The following is a 9,741-nucleotide window of genomic DNA, read 5'->3' as shown; positions in this document are numbered from 1 at the left end:
TTTCAAATAATGGAATGCTTTTTGTCCGTTGAGAATGGAAGGGGAAGTTCGTGAAGAACAATATATAAATAAAATAATGCTTTAGGGTTATCAATATCTTTTGCATAGAAATTATTAAAGAAATAATTATTTTTTTTAATATTTTTTATTCGATTTAAATAAGAAAAATTAATTATTTTGGAAATTGCCCTTCGGTAAAATCGCCCTCTTTAAGAAATTCATAAAAGTTGGCGGTGCGATCTTTATGGAATTTCTATAAATAGCTGCCAGGAAAGGCTGCCACTGAACTGAAATCATCTCTGCGCCCGTCTATATATTGCTATTGACCAGTAACGCTCCTTCCCCACACCTTCCCTAGGTACTTGCTGCCTTTCTCGCCGGCCCCCGTCGTCCGCTTCCAGGTCTTCCCCCTCTCCCTTTCTCTTAATCAAATCTCGAAAGGTTTGCTCTATGATTTGCTTTCGATTTTGGATGAGTTTTTCTTTCCCCAGTTTTCTGTGTGTTTATGGATCTCTGCTACTTCTTTCTTACATTTCACTTGTTAAAGCGAATCAAGTTTTTTTTTTTTTTTAGGTTTTTTTGGGTTCTGCTGTTGCTTTTGGCATCGGCCTCTGTTCTTATCTAATCTGCTGTGTTTGTTATTATTTTGCTTTTGCTTTTACTTTTCCTTTCTTGCCCGTCCGTTGATGTGAAGATAAATAAATATAGTAGCGTTTTCGGGTTTTTTAGTAGGTCGAAAAATTTATGGATCATTGAGTACCTCGTTGATCCACTGTGGTTGTGGCCATTTATATGTTCTCTTTTACTGGCTTGTTGTTGCCGACTCATTTTACTTCTGATGAACCACGGCACTGCATAGATCTAGAGTATACTTGCAAGATCCGTATTGTTTTCTTTTATTTTCAATGTTTTCTCTAACTTTTGTCGACGTTTAAGTGTGCATGTTGAATGATGAGTTAGTTATTGATCATTGATCGGTTACTAGTATAGGTTTACTTGTTTATCTCACGATGTGAACACTATTTGTGTGTTTTTTTTTTAATATGGTTTTGAAAGTATCTGAATTAGTTCCTATTTCTTTTAATGCAAGTCAGGAAGTTTTATAGCAGATCTGTCAAAATAATTGTTCATATAAGGGCATCCACGCTGCATCAAAAGTAAAGATTTCTTATCTCTCCTTTGTATTTTACCTTATATATAATTAAATTTTTATAAAATTTAAATTTATAAATTATTAACATGTAATAATATTAAAAAATATTTTTAAAAAATACATAAATATTATGGTACATAAAAATTTAGATGAGATCCTCTGTCCCGAAAATGCTATGTCCCCGTGTCCCAGCGCCGATCGGACGATTATGACATTTTCATGATATACACTGCATCCTTGAGATGTGATTTAGTTCGTCCGATAGGTGCTGAGACACGGGGACACAACATTTTTGAAACAAAGGATCTCATCTCATAAAAATTATTATAAAAAGACATAAATTATAATAATATATACAAATAAATTTAAACACATCTATACTAGACCACATCTCTTTTTAATTTTTTTTCAACCATTTTCTCATGTATATAAAGTTGTCCTAGTGTCATCTCACTAGTATCCTTATAAAAGATCTCAACTTCTCGTAAAATCATTTTTTGAATTTAATATTCTTTAATATCTTGTCATTTTTTATCGATGTTTTGTTCCATTGTGTCGTCCTCTCTAACTTTGGATTTGTCCTTCCTCTTTGCTGTCTTTTGTCATATTAGATCGACAAATGCGGACTTCAGAGTCATCCACATCAATACTCGTATTTGGATTTGATGTTGAAGTGTTTCCCCCTGATTCAGATGTCCTTGCCTTCTTGCTAGAATAATGACTTATTGTGGAGCATATTTCTCATAATCTTTGAGAACCCTCCACACATGAATATACTTGAAGTCTTTGTTATTGTTGTTGGCTTTCCACATGTTCAGTGCGTTTTCCAACACATGCTTGTCACTCCAACCTCTTTGACGACAAGTATAAAAATTATTATAAGTTGCAAAAAATTTATTTACCATCAGCACAAACTTATAGTAATATGATTTTAGTTGCTGATAGCTTCTTGTCAAAGTTCTAGTAGGTTGATGCTTGTTATAGTAATCAGCTATACGTTTTCAAAAAGCTTAATCCTTCTAGTCATTACCATGACTTTACAAGGATCACATCTCCATTGAGAGACCCAAATCTTCGTTTCGAATCTTTTTTCTTCGGTTCAACTTCACGCTCTTCTTGTGATATGAGTATGGTGGCCACTGAGTTGTTGAAATAGGTGATGACATTAGAGATTCTTTGTCCCTGATAGAAATATTGGTAGTAGCCCTTCTTGATTCATTTGAAAGCATGACTGATGGTTGAGGAGGAGAAAATACGTAAGGTAGAGAAGGTGTCCGAAATTGATTGCCTATGGCTGACCAATCTTGGGGTGAATACATACCAAATGGAGTTGGGGCTACATTACTTAGATTCATCGAAATATTTTGAGAACTTTGGGAATTTGGGAAATTTAGAGGATATTGTTGAGCATATGAAATATTTTGAAGAGTCGAGCTGAGCTTTGCGGTGTTCAAGCTTGTTTGATAAAGTAACCAAGCTAAGTCGAGTTTAAAATGAACCAAGCTTTGAAATGATTGTTCAAGTTTGACTTAGTTTATTTTTTATGAGCTTGAGTTTGTTTGAAGGTTGGCTTGAATTTGGTTCGTTTAGATGTTATTGAATTCTCAATTCAAGCTTAGCTTGAACTTGGTTCGAGCTTAGTTCGTTTAAATATTATCGAACTCTCAATTCAAGTTCGTTTGATTGTTTGAAACTTTTATTTGTTTGATTGGTTATTGAGTTTGATAATTCAAACTTATTTGTTTATTTTATTTTAGTTTTTTATTTATTTAGCATATTGATAAGTTTTATTAATGAACATGGTTCGTGAATATTATTCACGAACAATGTTCACGAATATTAACGAGTTGAACACATATGTGTTCAAGCTTGTTTGTTTAGTTTAATGAGTTGTTCAAGCTTGTTTATTTAATTGATCTTGTGTATATTGAACGAATGTAAACAAGCTTTTACCAAGCCGAACACCAACCTTGTTCATGAACATTTAGTTTATTTACAGCGTATCTCTCATCATGCATTCTCTCCCATCAGACACTCTCTCTCCTCATTTTCTCTCATCATACTATCTCTCTTTTCATTACCTTTCATCATACTTTTTCTCTCCTCACTCTCTCTCATTATGTTTTTTTTCTCATCATATTTTTTCTCTCCTTAATCTCTCCCATTACACTCTCTCTCTTCAATCTCTCCCATCACACACTCTTCGTTCTCTTCCATCACACTTTCTCTCTCATCACACTTTTTCTCTCATCATACTGTTTCTCTCCTCAATTTCTCTTATCATACTTTTTCTCTTCTCACTTTCTCTCTCATCGCACTTTCTCTCTAATCATGCTTTCTTTCTGGTCATACTTTTTCTTACCCAATCTCTCCCATCACACTCTCTCTCCGTACTTTTCTCATCACACTTTTCCTTTCTTCATTCTCTCCCATCATACTTTCTCTCTCATCACAATTTCTCTCTACTTATTCTCTCTAGTCATACTTTCTCTCTCATCACACGTTCTCTATCTTTTTTTTTTCTCATATTTTTTTTTCACATTCAGCTTTCTCTTACATTTTATTTTTTTTCTCTTATTTTCCTCTAAAGGTAAAAAAAAAAGATATTTTGGTTCATTTCGATAGAAAATATTCAACTAATCAAATATTATTTTTAAAAGTAATATTTATGCTCAATATTCATTCCTATTCACAATATTATCATTTCTATTCCGATTCCGATTCCTAGAAAAGAACCAAAGGTCACCTTATAGATTTTTTTTAAATAATTAAAATTTTATTGTTAAAATTGGTTAACAAATTAACCGTTGTGCAACGGCTACTTTGTTAGCCATTGTGCAACGGTTTCGTTTGTTTTTTTACAAATATTAAAAAATAAAATCATTTTAATAATTAAAAAAAATTAAAGAAGCGGCTCCGCATCCTCGATAACACCGAAGGAGGGAGCTCCTTGCTCATCCACGTCACAATGGTGTGATCTGAAGGATGCTCTAACTAATCTAAATTGTAAGCACATGTTTCCTTGCCCTAGAAACATGCAATTTGTGCAATTAGCACTCCGCTGTATGGAGCATATGACCTGCAAGTGTCGTTGTGTCTCAACCAATAAGTCACGAGTGTATTGTATTTAACATGCATCGACTTCCTACGTGTTCATCGATTTTGTTTGATGGGGAGAATCTTAATATATAATGTTCTATCACATTGCAAATGTCTTCAGAGTATAGTCCAGTGTTTTTTAGTAACCAACCAATAAGAGTTTGAACCACTGTTTGATTTCCTATCTTTTACTTGTATAGAAGTGTTTGCATGATTTTAGCATTTGAAACACATGATCCATGTTAACTCTTTACTATCCACCTTTTTCTACTTCATTAATTCATATGATTCGAATGGTGTATTTCCATGTCACTATCTTGGGACTTCCATAGCGCACTATTGCAAATATTCTGCCTGCGCCTGTTTTTAGTTCTTTGTTTGCCTCAAATTTTGGAAATGTTCATCAGAAAAAGTGATTATGTGAGATCAAAAATATTGTTCATTAATGGCTAGTCTAGTTGAAGGGGAGTTCACACTTCTCTGATGCTCGAGTTACTCTCCATTCTTACAAGTGGTTATTCTGAATGTTGTTTTATATCTTATCAACTCTTGGGTTCACATATTTCTTAATTTATTGTCAACGAGACAAGAAGCTGAAATGCTTGTTAATATGTTTTCTCCTTGTTAAATGCAGGTGCAAATCATGCCTGATCTGCAGAAACCTCTCGTACCGCCCAAGCGAAAGAAAATTTGGGTGGACTATCTGGTTCAGTTCAGATGGATAGTTGTCATTTTTGTTGTGCTGCCAGCTTCGTTCTTAATGTACTTCAGTCTGTATCTTGGTGATGTGAAATCTGCAATGAAATCGGAAAAGCGTCGCCAGAAACAACATGATGAAGATGTAAAGAAAGTTGTGAATCGGCTCAAGCAGAGAGATCCCAAGAAAGATGGACTTGTGTGCACAGCAAGGAAACCGTATATTGCTGTCGGCATGCGTAATGTTGACTACAAACGTGCACGGCATTTTGAGGTTGATCTCTCTGCTTTTAGAAATATACTCGAGATTGATAAAGAGAGGATGATTGCTAAGGTGGAGCCTCTGGTTAACATGGGTCAGATTACTAGATATACAGTTCCCATGAACCTTGCACTAGCAGTGGTTGCCGAGCTTGATGATCTCACTGTAGGAGGACTTATCAATGGATATGGAGTTGAGGGGAGCTCACACATATACGGTCTCTTTTCTGATACAGTTGTTGCCATGGAAGTTGTGCTTGCCGATGGCCAAGTTGTGAGGTGCACCAAGGATAACGAGTACTCGGATCTTTTCTATGGGATTCCTTGGTCTCAAGGAACCTTGGGCCTCTTAGTTTCTGCAGAGATAAAATTAATACCTATTAAGGAATATATGAGGGTTACCTATACTCCTTTCAGAGGAAAGCTAAAGGAAATTGCTCAGGCTTATGCTGATTCGTTTGCGCCCAGAGACGGAGATCCAGCAAAGGTTCCTGACTTTGTCGAGGGAATGATCTATAATCCAACTGAGTCTGTGCTCATGACCGGCAGGTATGCATCGACAGAAGAAGCTAAAAAGAAGGGCAATGCTATTAACAACATTGGCTGGTGGTTTAAAACTTGGTTTTATCAGCACGCGCAGACTGCTCTTAAGAGGGGTGAGTTTGTTGAGTATATTCCCACTAGAGAGTATTACCACAGGCACACAAGATCTTTGTATTGGGAAGGTAAGCTCATCTTGCCATTCGCTGACCAATGGTGGTTCAGATTTCTTTTGGGCTGGGTAATGCCTCCTAAGGTTTCTTTCCTCAAGGCCACCCAAGGTGACGCTATTAGAAATTACTACCACGATCATCATGTCATCCAGGATCTCTTGGTTCCTCTGTACAAAGTTGGAGATACTTTCGAGTATGTTCATCGTGAAATGGAGGTATATATCTACGCTTCCCTTGCTAATCGTTATAAATAAATTTGCTAGTTTGGAATTTGTCCTTGCACAAATCTTAACATAATCTAGGCTTTTTTATATATTAAAGGATTCAAGGATTAATATTCGAAACCTTGTTCTTCAAACACTTTTTAAGTTCAGCCAGTGTCATGAAAATTCTATTCTAGAGTTATTAACACTTTCTTTTCTTGTCAGGTCTATCCGATATGGTTCTGCCCTCATCGATTGTTCAAGCTTCCAGTTAGAACTATGGTGTACCCGGAGCCAGGATTTGATCATCATCACCGACAAGGCGACACTAGCTACGCGCAAATGTTTACCGACATCGGTCTGTACTATGCTCCAGGTCCAGTTCTCAGGGGCGAAGAGTTCGATGGTGCACAAGCAGTTCGCAATCTGGAACAGTGGCTGATTCAGAACCATGGTTTCCAGCCTCAGTACTCTGTCTCCGAGCTCACGGAGAAGAACTTTTGGCGGATGTTTGATGGTTCCCACTACGAGCACTGTCGGCAAAAATATGGGGCGGTAGGGACATTCATGGGCGTCTACTACAAATGCAAGAAAGGAAAGAAAACCGAGAAGGAGGTGCAGGATGCTGAGTCTGAAATCCTCGAACCAGCCTATGCTGAAGAAGCTTAGCTGGCCGAACCTCACTGAGTTTATGTGGTAGAACTTGGAGTTATTGTAGGGCCAAGCCTGAGTTACTTAGGTGGTCGCTTTCTGAATTTTCTTGTAGTTGAATCATCGAACTCCAAGGTGGATCTGGTTATGTCCTTCGTTAAGCAGTAGCAATCCATTGCCCATTGCTGCTTTCCGAAACCTGTTCTGGTAATCTTGTTAATCTGAGCTGTTTTCTTGTAGTGCGTTTAATTTAAATTATTATGTATAATTTTGATTATAACCAAGGTTATAAAAAAATAAAATAAAATTTAATATTATTTGATTCTAATATAATTTATTTATTTATGGGAAGGTTTTAATTTATAACTTAGTTTCATATTTTATTAAATTTTAATATTCTTTTTATGGTTTTTTATAACTTTACATTTTTTTAGTATTTTTTAACTTTATATATATATATATATAAATAATATTTTTAAAAATATAATTTTATTTTTTTAATAAAATAACACATATTTTTATTTTTTATTTAGTTTTTATAATTTAAAATTTTAAGATTATTTTTATGTATAAATATTAAGGATATATTTGAAAAAAAAAAATATTAATTGAGAATCACGATAAATCTTACCTTTTTTTTTAAATATCTCTTTATTTTAGATTATATGTCCCTTTTGTGTCTACGTGTTGGGTTGAATGGAATCATCTATTACTTAAATTAAATAAGATTTTAATTGATAATTTTAAAAGAATAATTAAGATTATAAGGATAACCTCAACTAAATGTACCCTTTAAAATGATTTTTTTTTCTTGAAATCTCTGAAATGCCATAGCATAAGAATATTGAAATTTTTTATTTCTTGAAATATCTGGAATGACATAGCATCAAGAATATTGAAAAATAAAAGTGGACAATATCTTCTAAATTCAAATAGTAAAGTCAATATAAGAATATAGCAGTAATGAAAGAAATGGATCCCGCAGCTGACATAGGCTAACTCCGAATCTTCTTCTCCGACAAGTCTCTGGTCAGTTCTTCGACAAACCGAGTGATGTTCCTGGAAGATGAACCGTCTGGAGCCACTGCACTCACCAAAACCTTCCTCACCCTCTCCATCTCCCTCCTCACCTCACCTCCCACCTCGCCGCCCATCAATCCATCGATCGCCTTCGCCACCTCCGCCCTGACGACCTCACCGGCGCCGCCGATATCGATTCCCGCCCTCACCTCTACCACCAGCTTCCTGTTCGTCGGCTGGTCCGCCGCCTGAGGGAAGCAGAGCATCGGCACGCCGCACCACATGCTCTCCAACACCGAGTTCCAACCGCAGTGCGTCAAGAACCCGCCCACCGCCGGGTGGAGCAGCACCTCCCTCTGCCGGCACCACGGCACCACCAATCCCCGCCCGAGGCTCGCCTCCTCGAATCCCTCCGGGAGCTGCTCTGATCCATGCCGAAGCACCCACAGGAATCTGACTCCGCTGCTTAACACGCCGCCGGCGATCTCATTCAAATCCCTTTTGAGAAATAAGGATTGCTCAGAACCCCGCTAATTATCTCATATTATATAGAATTCCAAAGGGCGACACCTTTTGCTCACTTGGACTGCGCTGCCGAAAGAGATGTAGAGCACTGAGCGCGGCGGCATCGCGTCCAGCCATCGGGAGCTGTCCGACGCCGGGAAGATGCTCGTTGAGATTGCGCCGCCGGAGAAGTCCGTGATGGGGCCGATGGAGTAGAAACGGGCGCCGGAGTAGTATTCTTGCAGCGCCGCAACGGTGCCGGCTTCGAGCTCCTCGACGGTGTTGCAGAGCACGAAGTCGGCAGCCTTCGCCTCCTCGAACGCCTTCCCGATCATTTGGAGCGTCAGCGACGAGGCCTCGGGGGTGTGGAAGAAGGAGACGAGGTCTCTCGGCTCGATCGCCGGCACGCCGGGGATACGGCCCACGCGGGTGATGGTTGCGGTGCGGTCCTCCGGCGGTGGCAGGAGCAGGGGAAGGTGGTAGAAGAGGGCGAAGACGAGGGCCGGCTCGGTCCAGAAGGAGACGTAGGGGATCCCGAAGCGCTTGGCCAAGGTGGAGGGCCACACGAAGTAGGAGTCGGCGACGAGTACGTCGACGGGGGTATCTCCGTCGCCGCCGGCTGAGAGCTTCATTATCAGCTGCTCGACGTGGGGGGACATGAGGTGGAGAAGGGCGAAGGCGAGGTTGTGGAGTGGCCGCTCGTCTTTGGCGGGGGACTGGAGGCGGCCGTCGCTAACGAGCTCGTGGCGGATGTCGAGGCCGCGAGAGCGAGCGCCGGCGAAGACATCGGCGCCGGTGACGCTGGAGGCGAGGATCTGCTGGTGGAAGGCTTCGGTGGTGACGAAGGTGACGATGAAACCCCGGGCGGCGAGCAGGACTGCGAGGTTGGCGGAGGGCGTGAAGTGGCCTTGGAAGGGGATAGCCACGAAGAGGGCGTGGGGCTTAACCTCGCCGGAATATTCCTCCATTATTCTTCAAAAGATCTAGCTCTCCCAAATCTAGTGGGTTTCTTTAATATTGAAATAGATTACGAATTAGATTGATCCACGTGCCGGTCAAATTTGGTTGCGGGGCGTTGCCTTAGCGTCTTCAGCTTGTTCATCTTTAAATTGTGATGGATTTGTTGTGTCTTGCTGCACTCGCCTTAACAAATAAAAAATAAAAAATAAAAAATAAAAAATTTAATATGGCAACCTCTCCGTCTTAGTCACTGTACTAAGAATTAATATATATATAATTTATCTCTTCTGTATTAATAATTTAGATAGATTGATAGAGAAATTAAAAAAATAAATCTTTTTTATCATATTAATTTTGTATGTTGGATGTTGTTTAATTTGATTAATTATTTTTATAGATAATTTTAAATTTGACCTGATTAATTATTTTTTTTATTAATTATGATTGATTTGTATAATTAATAAAAATCCTAAATAGCCTT

At 38.6% G+C, this 9,741-nt stretch overlaps 2 protein-coding genes across 2 annotated transcripts; one reads left to right on the top strand and one right to left on the bottom strand.

Moving 5' to 3' along the window:
- Positions 1-284: 284 nt before the first annotated feature.
- On the top strand, positions 285-7,015 carry LOC122022565 (delta(24)-sterol reductase-like). Its single transcript, XM_042580597.1, has 3 exons — positions 285-401; positions 4,887-6,137; positions 6,351-7,015. The coding sequence occupies exons 2-3, from the start codon at positions 4,896-4,898 to the stop codon at positions 6,792-6,794; spliced, it is 1,686 nt and encodes a 561-aa protein (XP_042436531.1). The 5' UTR covers positions 285-401; positions 4,887-4,895; the 3' UTR covers positions 6,795-7,015.
- A 594-nt stretch (positions 7,016-7,609) lies between these two features.
- Positions 7,610-9,388, bottom strand: LOC122025448 (UDP-glycosyltransferase 86A2-like). Its single transcript, XM_042584254.1, has 2 exons — positions 8,367-9,388; positions 7,610-8,294 (listed from the first exon to the last, which is right to left on the bottom strand). Exons 1-2 carry the CDS (start codon positions 9,266-9,268, stop codon positions 7,772-7,774), a joined length of 1,425 nt encoding a protein of 474 aa, XP_042440188.1. The 5' UTR covers positions 9,269-9,388; the 3' UTR covers positions 7,610-7,771.
- Positions 9,389-9,741: the final 353 nt, after the last annotated feature.

This window comes from Zingiber officinale, chromosome 9B, assembly GCF_018446385.1.
Source record: "Zingiber officinale cultivar Zhangliang chromosome 9B, Zo_v1.1, whole genome shotgun sequence".
NCBI lineage: Eukaryota > Viridiplantae > Streptophyta > Magnoliopsida > Zingiberales > Zingiberaceae > Zingiber > Zingiber officinale.
This window is presented reverse-complemented; position numbering and strand designations above follow the sequence as displayed.

What these genes read in the sequence shown, in the direction of transcription:
- LOC122022565 (XM_042580597.1), top strand. Translation starts at nt 4,896, where the DNA reads ATGCCTGATCTGCAGAAACCTCTCGTACCGCCCAAGCGAAAGAAAATT. An exon ending in ATGTTCATCGTGAAATGGAG is followed by an intron (nt 6,138 to 6,350) that starts GTATATATCTAC and finishes TTTTCTTGTCAG; the next exon opens with GTCTATCCGATATGGTTCTG.
- LOC122025448 (XM_042584254.1), bottom strand. Translation starts at nt 9,268, where the DNA reads ATGGAGGAATATTCCGGCGAGGTTAAGCCCCACGCCCTCTTCGTGGCT. An exon ending in GCAGTCCAAGTGAGCAAAAG is followed by an intron (nt 8,295 to 8,366) that starts GTGTCGCCCTTT and finishes ATTTCTCAAAAG; the next exon opens with GGATTTGAATGAGATCGCCG.